Source organism: Mastigoproctus giganteus, chromosome 13 (assembly GCF_048544385.1).
Source record: "Mastigoproctus giganteus isolate SK-2022 chromosome 13, ASM4854438v1, whole genome shotgun sequence".
Taxonomy (NCBI): Eukaryota; Metazoa; Arthropoda; class Arachnida; order Uropygi; family Thelyphonidae; genus Mastigoproctus; species Mastigoproctus giganteus.
The window spans coordinates 48,229,686-48,254,295 of record NC_143587.1 but is presented as its reverse complement, the minus strand read 5'-3'; the positions used below and the strand labels follow the sequence as shown (position 1 = coordinate 48,254,295).

Here is a 24,610-nt window from a genome sequence, read left to right as displayed (position 1 = left end):
TAGAGGAGGGTCTTTTTCTTCCTCCTGCTGTTGGCTAAGTTTTGCAGCTTCAGGGTGTTCATTTGAAAGAGTCTCTGCATGACTTTTCAAGAGCTCGGTTGCATCTTCAACTGTCACTTCTTCTAACTCTGTCTTTTGTACCAGCCTGCTGATGTTTTCTAAAACATTCTGTTGTGGCTCGAATCCTCTGAAGTCATGCATGAAATCTGGGAGAAGTTTACACCACACTGCATTTGGATAATTGACAATCACTTCTTGCCAGGCTGTGTTAATGTGTATTGATGCCCTTTAAGACATCAAATGAACGCCAATATTCTCTGATTGTAATGTTAGACTCGTTGAACCAGGGGATAATTGCCACCTGGTTCATCGGTCGCAAAACTGATGTTGTATTATCTGTGATTGGCTCAGATTGTCCTTGATCACATGTACAGATCACATGAACAGTGCATGATATATATTACAGTATGATGCCGATAAATTTTGTTTGACAATTTATAAAAAAATTTCAAAAATAAATATTCATGGTCTTGTGATTAGTGACCGGCATTATTGCGAATCAGCGCAAATTTGACCAGCGCAAAATGAGGGCTACCTTTATATGATATCAAAATTATTTTTTGCATCTGGTTCTTTGTGACCACATCATAGCATTCAATCAAATTGGTCAGACAAGACTTTCCCTTAACAAACCCATTCTGTGTCTGAACTATAACGGCAGTCATGTCTAGATGATCCTGCATTGCTTCTTTAACCAGTGACTTCATTATTTTCCCCGGAATAGAAGTTAAACTAACTGGTCTGTAATTACTCGTGTCACTCTTTGATCCCCTTTTGTGAATTGGGGATACATTTGCACATCTCCAGTTTATGGGGAACCTCTCCTGAATCCAAGGATGCTCTCATGATTATGTCTAAGGGTTTGCTTACTTCCTTTACTGCCTTCCTCCTTTAATATAACTGGATAGATCCCATCCACCCCAAGTGCCTTTCTTATGTTTAATTTCAACAATTTCTCCTCCACTTTGCTCTCAGTTATTGCAAAATCATTTAGCTCCCTGCTAACGTTTGATAAGCTTCTGTTTTCCACTTCCCTAGAGAATTACTCATGTGTCAATATAGATGCGTAACAATCATTCATTTTGTCAGCTACCCCAGCAGGATCATCAACAATCGATATCAAATGGACCAATCTGATTTGTCCCCTTCCTTCTAGAATTTACATAAGTAAAGAAGTCTTCACTGTTTTTCTTTGCATCATTTGCCAAAGATTTCTCATAATCTGCCTTCACTTGCCTAACCTGGATGTATTTCATTACTGAAATGAGGTCTCCATTATCACAAGATTTTATTAGACACATTGAAGGAAAATCTAAACTGATTTTTCTTTAAATATTGCTGTAAGGGTTTTTTTTTTTAATCTTGTCCTTACATAAGATGTTTTCTTTGTGAGTGGTATCTATCAAGAAATGAGTGATTGAAAACGCTTGTACACCACAACAGATATTTTAATAAATAAGCATCTTGTTCAAATGTTATGTGAGGTCCAAACCTTATGCTGGGTTGTGTGTGTGAACAGGAGACAGGCATAGGGTTTGTAAAATGATGCTTATGTATTAAAATATTTATTGTGCCATATAAAGTGTTTGCAGTTGCCCATTTTTTGGTAGAAATTTATTATAAATACAAGATTTACATAACATTTTCAGATCAGTAATCATATTTTTCAATGTAATAAAAATCTGTTTATAAATACAGGCAGTCCTCGCTTTGCACAGTTCCGATATGCATGAATTTCAGTTACCACAGTTTAGTTAAATAACACTAGTGCCCCAACAACATGGTTCAAATTTCAGTTACCATGGTATATTAACTCTGAGTAATTGCATAAAGTAAAAACTTCGCTGCTAGCTCTTCAGTCCACAAATTACTAAATAATAGATGGCCATCATGATCAGTGACCAATCACGTCACTTCTTTCAAAGTCTGGTTGGTCATCGGTGATTAGTCACTGCACATCTGTTCAGTTCAAGCACAGACATCAAAGCGTGTGTAGTTGTATTGCTTCCTTGTCTCTCAGTGAGTGATAAACCCATGTGACATTTTACAAAAATGGATAATCGAAAGAGGGAAATGGCCAACAAAGATGAAAGTGCAGCAAAGAAATGAAAAGTGAAATTGGATGTGATTAGACGATTTGAAAATGGCGACAGCAACAAAGCGAAGATTGGACGAGACCTAAGTCTGCATGAAGCTACGGTATGAACCATATTGAAAAAGTCCAATGAATATAAAAAACAAGGTAAAGTCACTTCAACATCTTTTAGTTTAAATTGCACTAGGAACAGAAAGCTGCTTATGGTTGAAACGGAGCATTTACTTCTACTTTCGATTGAAGACTGTAAAAAAAAAAAAATCCCAATCAGTGTGGCTAGCATTCAGGCCAAAGCGTTGAGGTTAGTTGCCACATAAAAAAGAAACGGTAATTACACGGAGACCGAAGAAGAATCTTTTACTGTCAGTAAAGGCTGATACACCATGCCACACACACGCACTGGGGATCGGCCGCTAGAGGGCCAGTCTAGTTAGCTGAGTGATTTTTGTCCTCTGTCATTTTGTCTCTAAAACAGTGATTTATCGGAATCTGCCAAACTGTCAATATTCTTCTGTGGTGATCCAGAGTCCTGAGAAGCTAATAAGATGTTTTTGGATACAAGACTCCAGAGATAAGTATTTTAATTTAAATTTTGTTCTAACTTTCGCATGCATAATATATACTTATTGTAATGCTTCGACTACTGCCTGCCGTCGCAACAAGGTGATCGCTGACCGTTGGTCTCTCTGACTGCCTAAGGGCTTTCAAGTATCCTAGAGTCTAGACTATTGTTCTCCTTCTACTATAAAGTGATTTCCTCCCTGCTATCCCTAGCCTTTTGTTTCCAATCCTCAGGAGACAGCAAAAGCAAAGGCTGACGTTTTTCGCCCAGTAGGAAACAATAAAACTGTATTTCTTGACCTGAATTTAACTCACACAAAATGCACTGCCTAAATCTTAAGAACGACAAGAGTGCACATCATTTTGCTTCTTGCAGTTGGTAAAAAGAAAAACTGAAATCTTCCCGCTTATCCAAAGTGCCTGTAAATCCGTACCTGTCTATCTGTCAAAACTGACAATCTCCACCATGTCAAATATCAAACCGGAAAATGAGGAAAGAATATTGACTGTCCCCCTACCAAGATCCTGGGTTGACTTTGCACTAAATGAATTTGTGGAAGATCAAGAAGAAAATAGGCCTGACCTTGCCTCCTAGGGAAACTGCAGCCAAAGCAGATAGAGTTCCCACGATGCCATTAAAGAGAATATCGATTCCACAGATATGACAGCCATATCAAATACCGATCAAACTTACCAATACAATCATGAATCTGAACATCTGTATGCAGAAACTGTAGCTGACGAAGTCTTTTTCCCTTAGATCCGGCTTGGAAGCCCTCATGGCCAAGCCGACCAACCAGATTATGTCTGCAACTTGCGGAGATATAATAAAGATATGGAGCCGGATGGAATGCATCCTTTTTGACCTTCAGGTCAACAATGAGCGGCTCAAAGCCAAAGTGGAAACCTATCAGGAAGAGCGTGGGAATGAATTGCTACTGCTCACCTGCTCTTATGCAGATGCGCTGAGGAATCCTTCAAAAAAGAATACTGAAGCACACAAGCCCACCTAGATAAAGATAAAGAAAACGCTACTAAAGGAGCAACATCTGGTTTAATTAAAACCAACAGAAGACAGCCCCATGGAATCGAGTGAAGCTGTCAAGACTGCCGTTGTACAAAAATTAGCAAGCAACTTAAAGAACACCGGTATCAAATCAATAAGAAAAACCAGGAACATTGGAGTAATAATTGAGACTGCAACGCGACACGAAGCCCAGACAATACTGGACAACCCAAAAATTTCCACAATGGGACTCACAGCTGAGACACCCAAAAAGAAAGCAGAAATTATTGTTTTCGGCGTCAATAAAAACCTCACACCGGAACAAGTGGCTGAAGAAATCTATTGTAGAAACCTCCAAGGTGAAAGCAAATTTACCAGCATCGAAAATGCAGTACAACCAAAGTACCAGACCAAAGGAAAATCTTCCCAGAATGTAAACTGGGTCATTGACCTCTCGGCACAAGCTTGGCAAGTAATTAAGCAGCACGACAGGGTGTACCTCAAGTGGACCAGCCATAGGTTCAAAGAACACATAGTCATCCCAAAGTGCTTTCGCTGTTGCAGGTTCGGCCATACTACATACACAGTATTCCACATGCGGGCACTGTGCCCAGAAAGGGCATAACTTTAACATCTGCCCTAACAAAACTGAAGAACCGGTTTGCGCCAACTGTAAACTAGCAAAAATGGATTACAAGCATTCGATAAGGGATAACAAGTGCCTGGTTTATCTGAAAGCAAGAAGCACACAACAACAAAGAATCAACTATGGCTCCATATAAGACATATAACTGTACAATCATGCAATTTATGCAGCTAAATGCTCAGCGAGCGTGTGCTGTCATGGACCAAATAAGAATAAAGGCTACCGAAGACAATACAGATGTCCTGTTCATCCAAGAGCCCTATACAAATGCAAGAAAAGTCAGGGGATATCCGCTTACGTACAAAATTATACAATCAGAAGAAGACACTCCTTGGGTGGTTATTCTTGTTAGGAACCCGCACATAACTGCCACCAAAATCCACACCCTCTGTACCCCATGGGCGGTGTGTGCCCAGCTTATAGGGCCTATGGGATCATTTCACGTTGTCTCATTGTATTGTCGTCCAGGCGAGGGCATAGCCCCTGCCATCAGGTATCTGCAAGCAGTTCAAGCCGTTTTCCTAGATGGGAAGATTATTCTCTGTGTCGACATCAACTGTTGTTCTTCAATGTGGCACAGCAACTCGGAAGACCGTCCGGGGAACCACAACTGCCGGCAACTCGATAACTTTCTTGCTACATCCTCTCTTGTAATCCTTAACAAGATACCCACATCTCAGCAGCCACAAGATCCATTGCCACTAAGATCACTGACTGGAAAGTCCGCGAGGCTTGGATAACTTCCGACCATAGGGTGATTACTTTTAACCTTCAATGCTCAATAGAGCCAGCACTCCCGCCTAGAAACAATATCATCCGTTATGCAATTAACAGAGCAGACTGGAACTTCTTTAATTTAATGGTCCAAGCTTCCCTTAAAATTCCTGGAGACATCAATCTTACCAACCTCAACCACAACCAGCATCAGAGGAAAATAACATCAATCATAACCAATAACCAATGTCTGTGACAAAACAATCAAGAAGAAACACCCTTTCCCGAGTGCTGTCCCATGGTGGTGCAACCAACTGGATCATCTCCGCCATCAGGTTCATACAGCACGGAAAGCATTTCAACGTGCTCGCTGTACCTGGTCCCCTCATGAAGTTGATGCCCTACGCAATAACTATCGTAGGCTAAGAAATGACTACACTAGTTTAATTAGAGCCAAGAAGAAACAGTCTTGGGAGCACCTGGTCTCCACGACTGGAAACAGCACCCCCTGGGGAGTTGTGTATTGCATTGTTATGAACAAGCTCCCAAGGAGTGAGGTCATTTCCTCTACAGTCACCCCGCAGGGCACCATAACCCTCACATGGGAAGAGTCAGTAAATAACATCTTGGACACCCTGTTCCCACTAAACACAGATCCTCAATCCAGCCAGCAACAAGAAATCTGTGCTGAAAACGCATCCTACAGCACCACTTCTATAGAACAGCCTTTCAACTTAGATGAATTAAAATTTGCCATTGGCAAAACAAAAAACAAAAAAAGCCCAGGGTTAGGCTTCATCGAAGCAGAAGTAAGCCACCATAGCAGCCAAGGTCATACAGACTCATAGCACTGCTTCCCATTTTAAGTAAAATATTTGAACGTCTTCTCTTATTCAGATTGGAAAAATACTATAAAAATGCCAATCTCCAGTCTCCAAACCAGTTCGGCTTTCGGTCAGGCCGTTCAGCAGAAGATGCTCTTCGACAGCTCATGGATTCTGTCAAAAATTCAGCCACCAAATACTTCTTAGTAATATCAGTGGATTTCGCCGGGGCCTTTGACTTGCTCTGGTGGCCAAGTATACTACGAAGACTCAGAGAAGCTAGTGTTCCAGCAAATCTTTACAGTTGCATACAGGACTGTTTGCACAACAGAAGTGTTACAGTCAGAAATGCCTATCGACAAGTCTCCAGAAATGTCTACAGAGGCTGCCCCCAGGACTCTGTCCTTGGCCCTTTCCTATGGAATGTGGTCATGGATGAGTTCCTGAACCTAGACCTGGGGGATGTTTCCACCCAAGCCTTTGCAGACGACTTGATACTGACAATCACTGGAAACTCCAGAGCTTCCCTGGAAACAACAGCCAACAGAGCCCTTACAAAACTACAAGAATGGGTCAGCCTCCATAAACTCCTTATATCCTCTGAGAAAACTATTTCAATTCTACTCAGAAGAACCCTTCAAATAAGCAGGCTACCGCAAATTAAAATCGCTGGTAGAACCATCAAACTGGCAATTGAGGTGGAGTACCTTGGGGTAATTCTCGACCCCAAGCTCACGTTTTACCTGCATCTAGACTACCTTCATTGCAAAGTCAGGAACTACACCGCAACAAGAGTGAGGATCAGCAGGTCTGGCTGGGGCCTAAATCGCTGCTCGCTGCAAATGCTATACAAAGCTGTATTTATTCCCACTATAACTTACTTTGCAGGTGTGCGGTATCAACATGCACTCATTGTTCATAACCAAAGGAAGCTCACCTCCATTCAGAGTAATATCCTTCTCACTATCACCCGTGCCTGCTGCACAGTAAGCAACCCAGCGCTCCAAGTATTGGCAGGAGTTCTCCCTCTGGACCTGCAGATAACTCGCAAAGGGTCTCCCTACCACCATCCTGGATTTCACTACAAACCCAGCAAACACCATCAAAGAAGAAAAAAGTGCCTTGCAGTCTACCTTCTTAATGCCTGACGAAACAGATGGAATACCACCCCCAAAGGCTCCATCACTAAAAAATTCTTACCTCAAATACCCAGATCTACCCTAAAGCTCCAGCATGGTACAGCCCAGGTTTATATACCACTTTCCTGATTACAGGCCATGGATCCATAAATCACAAACTTGCCTCTATGAACATCGTGGATGACCCTCGCTGTATTTGTGTGTGAAAACGAAGACTGGGATCACCTATTCTATGTTTGCCCGCTCTACAAGGACCTGCGAATGTTGCTCATATCAAAAATACATGCCTTGCCTCGAGGAAATTAACGTTTTCTGATCAACAAGGAAGACCAATACCATGCTTTCTCTGCCTTCGCCCATAATCTCTTCACCAGAAGAAGATCACTGGTGCAATGTCCTGGAACTAATGCACGTTGATCAACGCCCTTTTCTCATATACTGAACATATCCACCTCAGATTCGTCCAGATTCGACTATGAACATCTTCACCTCGATTGTGGCCACTTCTAGCTACTAACTTGACACTCAGGTCGCTTGAATTGTTTCACTCGTGTCTCTCTTGACACATGACTGTCTTCCCACCCTCTCTAGAGCCCTCTTCTTCCACGTTCCGCTTAGGTGGGAGAACTCCCACCCAACCTGCAGAGGATGCCTTCCCTTTCATCCTCTGTTGCACTGTCTATACTTCCTTTCCTTTACCCTCTCTAGTACATCCTGTACTCCCTGTATCCTGTATTTTTTTTTTTTTTTTTTTACTTGGTTTCTTTCCAGGAAGCTCAGGAGACCTGGAGGAGACTAGCCAGAGAATTATGGGCAGCCTGGCTACCTCCTAGTGGTGCGGGCAACGTGGGGTCCCACCAGGGGCCCTATGGCCAAAAGCCAGGACACCCAACACAACCCAGCACAATACTTCATTTACAACATAAAAAATTTTTCTGGCTTTCATAGTGGTACTGTTTGTCTCCACAGAGTTTATATGATGCAGATGTGGGAAACCACCGGAGGCACCTTTACTGGCATAGTGTGCATAGTGCATACTATGCCAGTAAAGGCTGGTTGCACACTATGCCAGTAAAGGCTGGTTTCATCATTTCAGAATTCGGCACAAACTGATTAATTTTGAGCTATTTGGTGAAGCTGCTAACACAGATAAGGATGCTGCTGTGAAATTTGAACCTAGATTCCAAGAATTAGTTAAGGCAGGTGGTTATCATGATCGTAAAATGTTTAATGTTGGTGAGACAGGTCTTTTTTGGAAGGCAACCCCATCAAGAACTTATGCATCGAAAGACGTAGGATCACCAAGTCGCCATAAAGGAATTAAAGATAGATTAACTCTTTTATTAGTAGGCAGTGCAGAGGATGGCTTTCAATTAAAACCTATGGTTATCTATTGGCCTGAGAATCCCAGAGCATTAAAAAATCATAACAAAACATCTCTACCAGTCATTGGTGTGCAAATAAAACATGGGTTACAATAACATTGTTTCAAGATTGGTTTCAATTGTATTTTTGTCCAGTGGTAGAGAGATACTGTAGGCAAAATAATTTAACTTTTAAAGCACTGCTACTGTTGGATAATGCTCCAAGTCACCCTGGTTCTCCTGGGGACTTGAATGAAAATGCAAAAATATGCTTTTTACCAACAAACACAACTTCATTAATCCAGCCAATGGACTAAGAAGGAGATATTTCAACTTTTAAAGCATATTATCTTAGATGGACTTTCATACAGGCTATTGATGCTACAACTGGAGGTCATGCAATTTCTTTAGCTGAGTTTTGGAAGAAATATGACATAAATCATGTGATTGAAAACATTCAAGCATCATGGCAGGAAGTAACAGCAAGTAATATGCGTGCAGTGTGGCAGAAACTTTTACTGCACTGTGCAAATAACTTTGTAGGATTCGAATCGAACGTAAATGAAATTATAGAAGAAATAACTGACTGTGGGAATGTTGACACTGCCGCCGTTCGAGAGACTAGTGCGTCCAGAGGAACTTAGTGAAGGTGAACTTATTGACATAAATGAGGAAAGTGGTTGTGATGAAAAGGTTGAAGGTATCCCAGAGGAAGTGACGTCGGCAAAAAAATTCACATTAAAGGAACTCTCAGAGATATTTCATGACATTGAAAGTGCAAAGGATAAAATGTTGGAAGCTGACCCAAACTTAGAAAGGAGTATGACAATTTGCCAAGGAATAGAAAAGATGCTCACTCCATATCATAAGTTATACAATGAGAAGAAGAAGGTAAGCACTGCTCAAACTACTCTTGATAAGTTTTTTACAAAGAAATAAAACACTTTAATTTCTGAATTTTTCTAATGTTTTAAATTACAGTGTGCTAAATAAATAAATATTAGTTTTACTCCTTTTTTTCATATCCTTTTCATTTTTTCATACATTTAAAATATTTGTCATATATTTTAATGTTTTGAAAAAAATTTTAAAGGTCATGGAACAATCGAATTTTTTCCCATTGATTATTAAGATTGCTTTGCACAGTTATTTTTAAGGTCTCGCACCACCATGCAAAGCAAGGACTGCCTGTATAGTGAACTTCCATTGTAGTACTTTGTAAGGTGCGGGAAAGTTGAGCCCTAAAGAACATCGTAAGTGCTTTTTTAGGGAGTATTTTTCATACAAGATAATTGATCTTGTGTGAAAAATATCAATGTTATATACCAAAATATTTATTTTTATAGTGTCTTTTGTATACTATTAAAAAGAATGAAAATTTTTAAAGACATTTTATTAAATTAAGCTAAACATATCTTGATCGTTATAAACATGATAAATGTAGAATCAACATAACAATAATGCTGTCATTGAAGAAATTTGTTGTGTGTGTGTGTTGATGGTGCGGATGATATTTGTTAATAATCAATTCAATGTGTGTGTGTGCGCGCTGAACACACACACACACACACACACACACACACACACACACACACACACACACACACACACACACACACACACACACACACACACACACACATTGAATTGATTATTAACAAATATCATCTGCACCAGCAATGATTTCTCTGAGGTTAACAAACTGCACCCAGTTTCTGTGAAGTAAATAAACTGCACCATAAACAATTCCTAGAATTTAGAATTTGGTCTATCATTCTTTTCCCAGAACCAAAAATTAAGAGAAAGGATTTATTCCAAGTTTATTCCGCCTTGGGACCTTAAAAAAGTGGTATAATTGGGAAAAGAATTTTAAACAGCAGTGCCACAGATGTTAAAAAATGCATGGCACTTCATAGGATTGGCCTTGGAATCCAGAAGAAAAGAACATTAAACATGGGAGAGTGCTATAAGAAGGATTACTGTAACTGGAGTTTAGTTAATGTATAAGCTATATTGTTGCTTGTGTATTTACACATTAAATTGTAGAAAGTGTTCATAGTGCCATTAGCAAGATATTTCACATGCAGTATGTCCTTTAAGAAAATATTTTAAAAACATGTTGCATTTTTTTCAAAACTATTCTTAAAAATCTAATATTTTTGTAATTTAGGTTCTTTGTTTCACTGATGGTAAAAAAATAACTGTCATGCCAGCAGCACAAGATCACAAGAGACTATTGGATGATGACAAAGGTCCAAATACTGGAGGAATGGGAGCATATTGTCCTTGTCCTCAGGTTTGTTCAATTAATTTTGTTATTCTAGAATTGATATTTTTGTATATATTAAAATTTTGTTTATACTCCACTATTGCCCAAAAGGACTTGAGGAGATCCAAACTTCATTACACAGGAATACCTCGCACAGTGCGGTTAATGCGTTGGAAAAAAACTACCACACTGACTGAATCACCACTAAACAGGGAATAGTTTCAATGGAAAAAATAATGATACGTGGTTATTATAAGGAATTTTTTTATATTAGAAATAATTATGCATGATTTATGTATAATTATGCATGTTTATACTCCACATAATTATGCATGTTATAATTAGTTAGAAAAATAATAAATACAAATAGTAATGAGGTACACTAAGAACAAAATTAATCGATAATCAATTCAGATGCAGATTATAAACTGCACTATAGTGAGTCCCGTACTGATTGAAGCTGCACTGTGTGAGGTATTGTTGTAACTGCTTTATTGCAGCTGATATTAGCACAACAATTAACAATAGCCCATGTGCATACCTGCATCCATGTACATTATCTAAAAACACAGTCAACCCTTTTTTTACACTATAATATGCTTAGATTTTTACTTTAAACTTTCTTCATTTCTTACTTTCCTCACGTTGCTTCCTCTAGGTTTGGCATCTTGTACATTGAACGCCCACTTTCTTATATGCCATCTTCTCTTAATTATTTTTTACTACGTATATTGCATTCTTGTAAAGCTGCTTTATGCTTGAAGGTGTAATTACATACCTATTTCTCTCTCTACTTCCATCCTCGCAATTAAATATACTTAAATATACTAAATATGAGGAAAAGGTGTCACTCTGTGACACCTTTTCCTCGTGTGTGTGTGTGCGTGCATGTGTGTATGCATATATGCCCAATTTCTTTTCTTTTTTTCTTTTATTAATAGATATCATCTTCATCGTTGAAAGAAATTTCTCAGAATATTCTTCAAAAAACTGTTGATGGATTGAAAGCAGAAGGAAGACCTTACATTGGTAAATAGTTATATATAAATATTTTTGCACATATGACTGTTTTTAATATGAAGTATCTAAATGAAAGCTATTTTTGTTCAATAGAATAAAAATAATAGGAGCTGCAATCGTCCCATATTCCAGAACTACATGTCAGTTGGAAAGTAGGGTCTCCTAATACAAAATTTATTTTCTGAAAAAGCTGAATGAACCATCAGAGATCAGCAGATTCCTGCCTGAGGAATTTTTTGCTGAACTCTGATGGTTTTCTGTTTGGCTGCCTGTTTGATGTCCTGTCATCCCTGCTCCAGACATTATAGTGTGCTATGGCAGATGGCAGTGCATGAGTGCCTGGCTTAACACATTGAAGGAAAAAGTAGTAGAAAGAGTTCCTCATAGTTGCAGATTCAAATTCCTGTTCATAGCAGTTGAAGAGGTTATATGATTTTGTTATTGAATATGAGTATGGATTGTGATGAGAACAACATGGATTATATGCAGATTCATAGATTATCTCATTTGAAGTAATTATTGGATTATAACATGCAATAAGCATTTACCAATGCACAAATATGGTGCTAAAACACCCAACAATTGGATAAATGTGTCAATATATAAAAATTTATACATTCTACATAATTTATACTCATTTTTATGTCTAAATTCAAAACTGAGCTTTTTCAAATTTTGTATAAACAGAGTCTCACTCTGTTTCTCGATCTCTCTCTCTCGTGCCAGCACTGTCAGTAGCCTCTATTCATTTTCTGTCATCCTCAAAACTTCATCCATACAGTTCTTTATTTAAGGTTTAGTGTTCAGTTTAGACATAAAAATAAGTATAAATTAAGAATAATGAATAAATTTTTGTGTTAACTCATTTATCAGATTGTAGGATATTTTAACACCATATTTGTTCATTGGTAAATGCTTATTGATTACATGTGGAAAAATGAAATGATTTTGTGTATAAGTAAATTAGGCAATTGTATTATGGTTTCTTTGAAACTTTTGTTGTTGGAAGTATGCACAAAATGCAATTTAATTGTAATGAACTTACTTTATGTGCTTTGGTGCACTGCCCTGTAGTCCTACTAAGTATTTTGTATTTGTCCATCAATTAATTGCAGAGTAATTTAAGTTTCTTATCATATTTAAGCTTAAACTTACATAAGTTATAAGTTTAAACTACCCATCATGCAAAAATTTTACTAATAATTTAGTAAAATTTAATAAAATTTTACTAATAATTTAGTAAAATGTCTCAGACATTACTAATGTCTGAGACATTTGACATTTGGAGTGTTAACGGAAATTTTCCTGGGTACATTTTCAACTTGTTTCTTAATTCTCCCCCATCTTCACTGGGACTCCTCTGAAACAAAAAATACAGTTTTTAGACATCAGTACATAATACATAAAGAATGAGTGAAAATTATTTTGTGCATTCTGACAGTTCATTCTGAAAGAGAGAGAGAGAGAGAGAGCGAGAGCACTGCATTAACAACATTGTTGCATATTTTGATAGGTGTTCTGTATGCTGGTATTATGTTAACAGCAGATGGGCCTAAAGTACTAGAATTTAATTGCAGATTTGGTGATCCTGAAACACAGGTATGTATTTTTGTATGCATTTTCAAATTCTCGTTTTAGAAGTAGAATTTTTACCTGCTGATATATATAATGAAATCACAGTATGTAATATAAGGTACAGCCTGGATGGTTATAGCTTGAATTGTATTAGAAATCCAACTTCCTGCAATTTTGAATGAGTGATTTATCTATTTATTTTTTTTTTCAACCTTTGTCAAATTGCCCAGTTTAATGCTTTTTTGGTTTTGTAATTATTTCTCTGGTTTCTATTACAGGAGCTCTGTAATTATACCTCTTACAGTTATTAAAGAATATTATTATTATATAAGAGCAATACAATGAAATGAGAATTGCTTTGAAACAGGCCACTTTATGACAATTTGCTTTTATATCGATCTTTCTGGGACAAAAATAAATTGGCTTAAGATCAATTAAAAAATAATACTCTAATCCATTTTTAATCAGAAAATGAAAATTGAAAGTGAATTTTTTTCTGATTAAAAATAAATATTTTTTTAAGCCGATCTTATCTTATTATACACTAGCTGATGTGGATAATATATAAAATATTTAAGGGCAAAGGCCTCATGCTATGAGGTAGAATGACTAACATATAGGTTAGTGCAAAAGCATCATTTTAACAGCCATCTACCAAAGTAGTTAAATTAATTAAATTGGCAACATTTTGGTTATATCTCATATTGTCTATATAATATCAGTGTAGATACACCATAGTTTACCCATAAATTTGAACTATGTATGTAGTGTAAAAGGCATCATTTTAATTGTATCTCATATTGCGGTTGCCTTCACAACAGGATAGCTGGTATTGCACTACTTCAAATAAATAACGCTTCTCTAGTAGAGAAGACTGCTGTTATTTATTTTCGGACAATTGTTACCACCACCCAGACGATCATTTCGAAGCTATTTGGCTTCATCATCAGTGAGTCGGTAGGTACCCTGGTAATGCAACATGCCATCACAGTTGCGAAGTTATTTCCACAATAGAGATGCCAAATGGTGTATAAATAGTAATGTATTAGAAGATGAAATGCACAAGGCATAATTTCTTATGGCTTTAGGCCTTTTACACTACATACGTAGTTCAAATTTATGGGTAAACTATGGTTTATCTACACCGTTATTATATAGTTAATTACCTAAACCCATAAGAAATTATGCCTTGTGCATTTCATATTCTAATACATTACTATTTATACACCATTTGGCATCTCTCATATTGTGGAAATAACTTCGCAACTGTGATGGCATGTTGCATTACCAGGGTACCTGCCCACTGACTGATGATAAAGCCAAATAGCTTTGAAATGATCGTCTGGGTGGTGGTATCCTCTGAAAATAAATAACAGCAGTCTTTCTACTAGAGAAGCGTTATTTATTTGAAGTAATGCAATACCAGCTATCTCGTTGTGAAGGCAACCACAATATAAGATACAATTAAAACTATGCCTTTTGCACTACAAATTTATGGGTAAACTATGGTGTATCTACACCGATATTATACAATTAATTACCTAAACCCATAAGAAATTATGCCTTGTGCATTTCATCTTCTAATATCTCATATTGTGAATACCTTCACAATTAGTTGCCATGGTGTTGCTTATTCAAGGTTACTACCTTGAATAAGCAACACCATGGCAATGTTGAATAAGTAACACTTGAATAAGTAACACTTCACCAGTGGAGAAGACTACTGTTACTTATTCTCAGTGGATACCACCACCCAGACAGCACCGTTTCAAAGTTTGTTGTCTTTTCCTCAGTGGGTGGGCAGGTACCTGGTGTTAAAATGATGCTTTTGCACTAACCTATATGATAGTCATTCTACCTCGTAGTAAGAGGCCTTTGCCCTTCAATATTTTATAGTCTATATCATTGCACACCATCAGGCATCTCTCATATTGTGAAGTTATACTTCATAACTGGGTTGTCACTATTGCAACACTAGGGTACCTGCCCACCCATCAAGGAGAAGCCAACAAGCTTTGAAAAGATGCCGTCTGGGTGGTGGTATCCACTGAGAATAAGTAACAGTAGTCTTCTCCACTGGTGAAGTTTTACTTATTTGAGGTAGTACAATACCATGTCAACTCGTTGTGAAGGTATTCACAATATGAGATATAACCAAAATGATGCCAGTTTAATTAATTAATTTAACTACTTTGGTAGATGGCTGTTAAAATGATGCTTTTGCACTAACCTATATGCTAGTGTATAATTTTGCTGCCTCTACCTGCTAGTTAGTGACTGGAGGAAGTTTTGAGTATTATGTATGCAGGGGCATTGTCGAGGCCACGTTTTCTTTTATAAAATATTTCTTTTATAAAAAAGACATTTTTAACAGTTTATACCATAACATGCATCTTGAAACTTACAACTACAATAAACTTTCAACTATCTGAACCGATGTCGGGGAGAAGAAGCACAGATAGTCAAGAAATAGATAATCCAAAACATTTTATTTTTCTCCAGTTATAACCTGTCTATAGCATCAATAAAGTATACAGAAATAACTGTAATAGTGGGCAGTACACATATGTTTAATAGTATAGCCATCATGTAACAGAAGATGCTGGGGCGCCTCCGTAGCCAGGTGGGAAGGAGCAGCAGTGCGTAGCACACGCTTCTTGATTAGACCGGGGTTCGAGCCCGTCACCACCAAATACGAAGGACGCGGAAAGGTCAGGGAATGACCACCGCATATCCCGGAGCAATATGGCCTTAGTTGCTAATGCTCCTAAAAACCAAAATAACAACAACAACATAACAGAAGATGCTGGGATAAAACATTGTTCGGGGATAGGGGAGAAGATAAAATAAAGGTGAGGTAAAAAGAGGAAAAGGGTGGAGGAAGGCAGAGCAGAGGAGGAAGAAATGTTAGTCAGGATTTAGTGATGGGTGATGATGACATGCATTAAAAGCAAAGTATAATTGCACAGCACTCATCACTTTTCAGAACTGAAAACTCCATGACGAGATTTATTGCAGTTAATATTAGGACCTACAGTAAAAATATGGAGTGTCTCAAGTTATGAGTCCAGAAAAAAATTGAGGGAATTTCAGTCACCTCAGCATTATTATGGAGCTTCAGCTTGTCATGCTGCTCATGCCAGTAATGCTCAGCAAGAGCAGAATAAGTGAAATTGGCAGTGCCAGTAGCCTCCCTCCTATGCTCCCTGATATGATCCTCCAGTCTCCATTTTGTCTTACCAGTGAAATATATCCTACAATCTGGGCACAACAAAAAAACACTCTGCAAAGGGTGTCTTGATATTAGTAATAGGAAACTGCAACTAGCTGTTAGAGGGTTGTATGCATCTAATATGGTAACTCTGTTAAAACCTTGGTAAGTCACTCAGAAATGTTACGAGCCTGCAGCCCAAGTCTGTGGATAAGCTTGGGCTATAAGTTCACAACATTGTGCAACAGTGAGGTCCTCCTTACCATAACACAAATTTTTTTAGTCAGCTGTGTCCCCCACTATCTTGGTGTTTCTGATCAGCTTTCCATGGTTTTACACAACAGAAAGGTTCTTCTTCCTGCAACACTGAATTTTTGTAAACTGTTTACATCCCGAAAGGAAGTGTGCATTTTTTGGGAATCATTGTCATATTTTATTTTATTGAAACTTAAAACCTTAATTTAAATTTTAATTTCATCTTTCCTCACCAACAAACTACTTAATGGTTAAAGAGATGAATTATATAATAAGTTAAATAAAAGTTTTGTTAATTTTAATATAGTTGTTCTTTTATAGCTTAAAGCAATTGCTAAAAAAATCACATAAATTTTGAATACAATAACAATTGTATTCATGATTTATTGTAAACTCTTCTGACCTAGCAGTCATTCAGGAGTATAAAAAAGATCACAACCAATAAATTCTGGAATGTTTTCCATGTGCAATTTAGTGCAGAAATACTTACAAAGACATTCATTTTGGAATACTTTTATTTGTTATACTTGATTAAAGAAATTAGTAAAGAAAAACATTTCTCTTTGCTTACATTAATTAATTAATCAATTATTATTACTATTAATATTATCATTATTATTAATTAATTAATCATTATTTAATTATTTTTATTATTAAATTAATAGATAAGTATTTATTTAATTATTTATTTATTCCAACAGGCAATTTTGCCATTACTCTCATCTGATCTATATGAAATTATGTTAGCATGTGTAGATGGTAATTTGGAAGAAAAAGTACCTCTTTGGAAAGAGAAGGTGTTTTCTTTAGGAGTAGTTGTAGTTAGTGGTGGTTATCCAGGAAGTTATCCAAAAGGAAAGAAGATTTCAGGTTTGCTTTTCTCATTTTAATGCCCTTTTTAAAGTAAATAACTATACTTGCAGAAAACTTAACCTGAACTCAAAGAATCCACAGTTCTTATCCATGCTGCAGCTTTCAGGATGTGGAAAGTTACTATAGAGATATTAGTGTGAATTCATTGATTCTCAGCAACAGGGTGGACATGGCCTATCACAATGGCTGCTTATTCCTACATGTTGAAGGTGATCCTTTTTGCTGTATTTCAGCTTTTATTCTTTTAATAGTGGAAGCCAAAACACCTGTTAAATCTGCAGCTGGAGCAATAGTTTTATTTATGTGATCTATCCTGATGATTTCCCTTTAACAAAGGGTACATTCCAGGTGATAATCTTGGCAGAGCTTTGTGAACACTTTTGATAAGATTAAGTTTAGTAATCAACTTACAGGTATGGAGTTATGTGTGATATGCATTCAAATCTACATGATGCCACAATGCCACAAAATATGGCAAAATGCTTGTAAAAAGCTGTGGTTGAAAACTCTTTTACCCTTAAAATTTATTTTGTCGTTTTGGTTAACCAGTAAGCTAGATGCCCCCCCCCCCCAATGCTCTTGCACATATGTCTCTAGAGCTCATCTGCTATTCATTTCTTAACCATTAACATCAGTTGATTATATATAATCAAACAAATAACAGACCATTACTTTTGATCAACTTAACAAATAAAATAAAAGAGAGATTTAACTAGTGAGCTACCTTTGGTTTCTTGGCAGGGACATCACACCCCCACACTGCAAGTTACCATCACCACCATGAGGAATTGGTCACTACTATCCAATGCCCACAATCAGTCAAGCCTATTCTAGTGGACAATCACAGCTATAAAGGAAAACAATAAAACAATAAAATAACGGACACTCACACTAACTTAAGTCCTCAAACCAAACAAGCAACACAGTGCTTGTTGATCATCACACTTAACGATGGCTATAGTAATGGACTATTACGTTATTAACAAAACAAAAATTAAATGGTCCAACACACAGGGGCTGGAACCCCTATCCCCACAACAACACAGCCTCAAGAATGTCAACCGAGTCACCAGCGACATATTCCGGAACATAACTAAGCCACCAATATAGCCAGTTGGCTTCCAAATCACTTCCAGGTGGAACCACTGAGTCCACTCAACCCCAGAGTGCCACATTATGAGTTAATTACCCATAATCTATTCTTCACTAAACCACATCTAACTGTTGCTTGTACTCTGAACATTTCCTGTCTACAGCGGCATGCCCCAAGGGAACCTTCCCCCTCCAGAACCTCACACAACTGGGAGGATCATTGATTTTAGGACACTCTCAGAAAGAGTGATCTCTGGCTGTACAGTGTCCACAAAATGTGTCATCACGACAATGTTGAGCTCCATGGCCAAAGGCATTTGCAGCGATAGCAGTACATGATGGTCAAGAGACCCTGCACCCTGTCCAAAGACCAATCTACACATTTTCTTGTCCTGCTCAAAAGAATATTTCTGATCGAGCCAGGACATCAAAAATAACAAAAGTTATTTGATGTCTTGGCTCAATCAGAAAGATTCCTTTGAGCACAACAAAAGTTATTCAATGTCCTGTCCAAGTATAAATAAAATGTTTTTACCCTCCAGAATATAACAGTTTATTTATTTAAATACTTGATGGTTAAAACTTATCAACTGAGGAATAGAAGCAGTGTTGACAGTACTAATGAGAATGCCATTAACTGATAGGTGGATAAATTGATGATACTTAAAAACTTGTATGATATATGAATAAAAAAACTGTTAAATGCAGTCACGTATAATGTTTACAGTATTACATTAATTGTCAATAAAAATTATTACCAGAATGCTTGTTTACAGTCAACATGAAGCTAAATTATATAGAATATAGAAACTATATCATTTTTGTGTTGGATACAGTTATGTCAACAAAATGCTTTGTTCTGTCAACAATTCAGCTAAATATATCTGCATTTCTGCAGGAGTCTTCTGCCAACGGATATCAGTGATAGTTGTCACTAGAGAACAGTGCTTTGATAAAGGATGGCTGCATGCATTAAAATCAGTGTGATTGGTACAGCAGCATCTATTTTAGTTTGTTAGACCAATTGCCTGTTATATGCCTCATTGATCTTGAACGTACCTTTCATAAATAACCAGAACAGAAATGTGTAAAATGCTGCTCCAAACCAGTTTCTCTGAGGCGAATGAGATGTGATGTGTGCTACTGAATGAAGCATGTTTAAAAATTTAACGTGCCAAATATGTTTTAGTGTCCATATCAGATGTGGATTTTTGAATTGTGCTTAAATTAATGCCCTTGTGTAGTAATTTAATTTATTTTCAGTGGGTCAAACTATTACACATATTAAATGAGAAGTGTTCAGGAAAGTAATTATAGATGCTGCTAAACTTTTTATACCAAAAAGAAATATTTTTGAAGGTTTATGCCAAAATGATGTTGTATCAACTAATATGCTTGGGAGAATTAAAATACATAGATGGATTATTAATTGATTCAAGATTTTTGTTCAAGATCTGGTCATCACTGTCAAAAGTTAATGGCCAGCTGGGAGGGGGATGAGGGATGGCATACAAAAGAAAATAGTCTTCTGGAATAGCCATTACGCCATAAACTCGAATTATGTGACAAAGTGGAAATTCCAACTTCCCAAAGCAACTGATATTAATTCACTTCATATTATAACACCGGATTGTTCATTGAAAATTAAACTCTATGAAAATTAAAATCTTTTAAACTTATTACCTTTAACTATCACCTATTATTACCTTTAAAAAACTTATTACCTTTAACAATTACCTATTATTACCTTTAAAAAAAAACTTATCTTTAACTTATTACCTTAATGAACCTTTATCTATACATTAAATTAATTATAAATCATATATTGCCTATTATTAGCATACCAAAGCAATAATTGAAAAAAGTATAACAGATATTAATACTGGGTTATTTCCCAAGTTACAAATGCCCAGCTTACAATAATCATGCATGTGAACAGAGCTACATAAGATAAAAAATATAATGTTCTCACAAAGAACAACCTTAAAATATTTGTTTATTTTTTGACTTACTGGTTAAAAATGGATAAAGTTTCTATATTGGTGGTGAATGAGAAAATAATTACAAAATAATCTCCAGATAACTAATTTTTGCACTGTCCTAATGAAGCCAGATATGACTAATTGGGATACTATTCTTTGTCATGTTCCTTCAGCCAGTAAGATTAATTCAATAACATAATGCTATCCATAGTTCAGCATCTGCATTAAAAGTCTATTATACTGAATAGGTATTGAATTGATGAGGGAAAAAATGTGCAAGTGAAGCTGAAAGCATGAAATTAGCAATATAGAAACCTTTTCAAGCCTAAAAGTATGTAAAGTTTCTGGAGTTGATAGTATGTACCCAGAAATTTTGAGAGTTGGCAGGAGAGTGCATTGTGAACCATTAAGGTTAATAATGAGGGTATCACTGAACTCAAAAGAGATTCCTTTGGATTGGAGAAGTGCCAGTATACCATCAATACATAAAGGTTGTTCTAGGAGTGAAGTGGATAGCCACTGACCAGTCAGTCTGACTTTAGTAACAGGGAATATCATGGTGGTAATGAACAAGAGTGCAATACAAGATCATTTAGATAGAAATAAAATTATGAAGAAAACACAGCATGGTTTTGTAAAGGGAAAATCATGTTTAACTAACTTGGTTAGCTGTTTTGACAGAGTCACTAATTAGCTGGTTGCAGGTAATAATTTCAATGTTGTTTACTTGGATTTCAGCAAAGAATTTGATTCAATCCTGCATGAGAGGTTATTGTATAAGCTGGAACATGTTGGATTCACAGGGAGAATCCATAGATGGAACTGAGGAGGCACCAGGTTGTGGTTAATGGTTACCCTTCAGATTAGGTTAATGAGAAGTGGAGTTCCTTAAGGATGAGTACTAGGACCACCGTTGTTTTTTATTTTCTTAAATTACATCAATGATCATTGCCAAGCAGAGCTTCTTCAGGACAACTTAGATAGACTTCAGGAATGATTGGAAAAGTGGCAGCTATCTTTTAGTCCAGCAGATTGCAAGATCTTACACTTGGGGATCTTACACAGAGTCCCAAAATAACTTATACACCTGGTGGGAGTGAGTTAAAACCAGTAGGGGAAGAAAGGGATTTAAAAGTTACAATACAGTCAGACATGAAGTTATCCATGCAGTGTCAACAGGATCGAGCATTTCTTTACAGAGATAGGACAGTCATAATACCACTGCATAAGGCAATTGTAAGACCTTGCCAACTGGGCTAGCCGAGTGGGTAAAGTGCCTGCCTGGCAACCCAAAGGTCGTGGGTTCGAATCCTGTCTCGGGCTTGGATCAGAGTAGTGCAAAAACCTTGGGAGGTGCATTATGGCCACAGAAGCTGATGCGCCAACAACTAACAAAAAAAAAAAAAAAAAAAAAAAAAAATTGTAAGACTACACTTGGAACACTGTGTTCAAATATGGAGACTGCTCCTAAAAAAAAAAATAAAAAAAAAAATAGACATTGAGCTTCTTGAAAGTGTCAAGTTATGGATGATATGCCTGATGAATTTGCAAAAGGGTGTCATATGTGGGAAGAATTGAGTAAGGTATTGATACATTCGTGAATGTAAGGAGGAGAAAGTAAAATGAATAAGGGTGAATTTTCATCATTATAAATTATTCTAAAATTAAGTGCTATGAATTCAAATTACAGGGGAAGAGGCTTAGAATCAGTTGCAGCCTGCAAGTTGTTAATTACTGGAATAAGTTGCCTCTGCGAGTGATTGAGGTGGACAGCATTGGTTCCCAGTGCTTGGCACCATGGCACCCACTAAAGCACTTTTTTTTGGGTGCCTACAGAAAGAAGCCATGATGAATAATGAAGGCTGTAATATGAATAAGGAACATACATAAGATTATGAACTTAATAAGATTATTTCTTTTGAATTCCTTTTCAATTCATTTATTTGCAAATTAAAAAAATGAACAATATAGTGAATGTAATTATGATGTGCTTTGTTACTGTGATGTTATTAAAAATATTTAAAACTATGAAAACTAGAGTTTATCTATTTTCTAAAATAATTTCTATAAATCAGAAAAAATCACTGGTTCTGAATGCAGCAGAAAACATTTCATTAATCCATTTTTGTTAAGTTTATTTAATAGTCATAATGAGAAGTTTTTAATATAATCATTTAATCGGTTAAAATGATAAACAAAACAGTTTCCTACTTAAAAATTACTGGTATGTGATTTTTCCTTTAAGTTAATATTTTCTTTATTTTAGGCATGGATCAAATACAAGATTTGGGCCTGCTGTTGTTTCATGCAGGCACCACTATTAATGATTCTGATGTCATAACTTCTGGAGGAAGAGTTCTGGCAGTAGTAGCAGTTGATGAAGACCTACATTTGGTAGCAAACAGAGCACAAAAAGGAGCTGAGCTTATAAAGTTTGAAGGAGCATTTTATCGTAAAGATATAGCTCACAGAGGAATTAAAAGGTTGAAATCTATTTAATTTTTAGACCTCATGAACTATTTAAAAATTTTCATATTATTTTTAATATGATATAGTTTAAATATATATTTTATCAAATTTATAATTTTATTAAGTCATTTATAGATATTAGCATCATCATCATGCATTGTAAACCTTAAATAATTTTTTTTTTTTTTTTTTTTTTTTTTATGATTCTGAACTATGTACCTTAAACAAGGAATTGTAATTTGATTATTTTATCATAGTAACATGTATTACAGTCTGCTTGATATTATATGATAAATTTTTTTTTGTTAAATATGTTTTCTGTTTTTTATAACTTATTTAGATTCTGGAATGTTATTCATTATTCACTTAGGTAAGACAAGATAAATTTGCATGAGTGCTATCTGATATAATAGAATATCACAAAGTAAATAATAAGTCACATGAGCTCCTTGGGAAAAGTTTGTGTTGTAGTACTTATGTATAAAATTTAAATTGATTGTGAGTATTCAAAAAATTGAATATATTTTAGAAGGAACCAAATGACAAGTTGAAACAAATTATTTCATCAGTTCTGAATACAGGTAATGTTCTGAATTGACGATAATTTAGGAAATGGGGCTGAGTTATCCTGTTTAACTAGGAATTTTCATCAAAGCCCAAAAAATCTGAGACAAGGCCATTCCTACAATTAACATTTTGAGGGCCACAGTTCATGATGTCTTATGCAAGTGTCTCAAGCTTTGTGTACAGACTTAAAATTTTATAGCAGCTTTTGCCTATAATCATTCAAAAATCCAGTTGGATTTGTTTGGTTTGGTTGATTTTTTTTTTTTTTTTTTGGGAGTATTAGCAACTAAGGCCATATTGCTCCGGGGATATGCGGTGGTCATTCCCTGACCTTTCCGCATCCTCTGTGTTTGGTGGTCACGGGCTCGAACCCCGGTCTAATCAAGAAGTGTGTGCTACGCACTGCTGCTCCTGCCCACCTGGCTACGGAGGTGCCATTGGATTTGTAATGGGACAGATCTGTCCTGATGAAAATTACCTCATTCATATTCTTTTTACAGATGAAGCAGCTTCCCACACCCATGATTCAGTGAAACTGACATTTGGGATGCAGGAAAATCCTTGTTTTTCTAAATGAACGTATTTTTGATAAGTTAAATGTTTTATTCAGCATAACTGTGGCAAAATCATTTCATAAAACAGAACCTCATCTTGATGTTTTCAGGATTTTTTGAAAGGAGCCATCACCAAGTCACAAAACACTTGCAAACTTTGAAAAACATGAAGTATTTTTAGTATAAATAAAATATTTACTGTTTTAAGTACTGTTTTATATTGTCTATGTGTGAATAAATAAAAATTTCCAAACCACAGAATGGTCTTGCACAGACATGTAAATCATGTTATCATCAGTAAGATTTTTGAACAAATTAGTTAACATGCACAGTG

At 36.4% G+C, this 24,610-nt stretch overlaps 1 protein-coding gene across 1 annotated transcript in view; it reads left to right on the top strand.

Moving 5' to 3' along the window:
- Gart (trifunctional purine biosynthetic protein adenosine-3 Gart) overlaps positions 1 to 24,610 on the top strand; it is a 106,721-nt gene that overhangs the window by 26,432 nt on the left and 55,679 nt on the right. Inside the window, exons 7-11 of the mRNA XM_090387599.1 lie at positions 10,580 to 10,705; positions 11,620 to 11,707; positions 13,212 to 13,297; positions 17,441 to 17,609; positions 22,953 to 23,169. Coding sequence (XP_090243725.1) covers positions 10,580 to 10,705; positions 11,620 to 11,707; positions 13,212 to 13,297; positions 17,441 to 17,609; positions 22,953 to 23,169 — 686 coding nt within the window. The remainder of the gene's footprint in view (positions 1 to 10,579; positions 10,706 to 11,619; positions 11,708 to 13,211; positions 13,298 to 17,440; positions 17,610 to 22,952; positions 23,170 to 24,610) is intronic.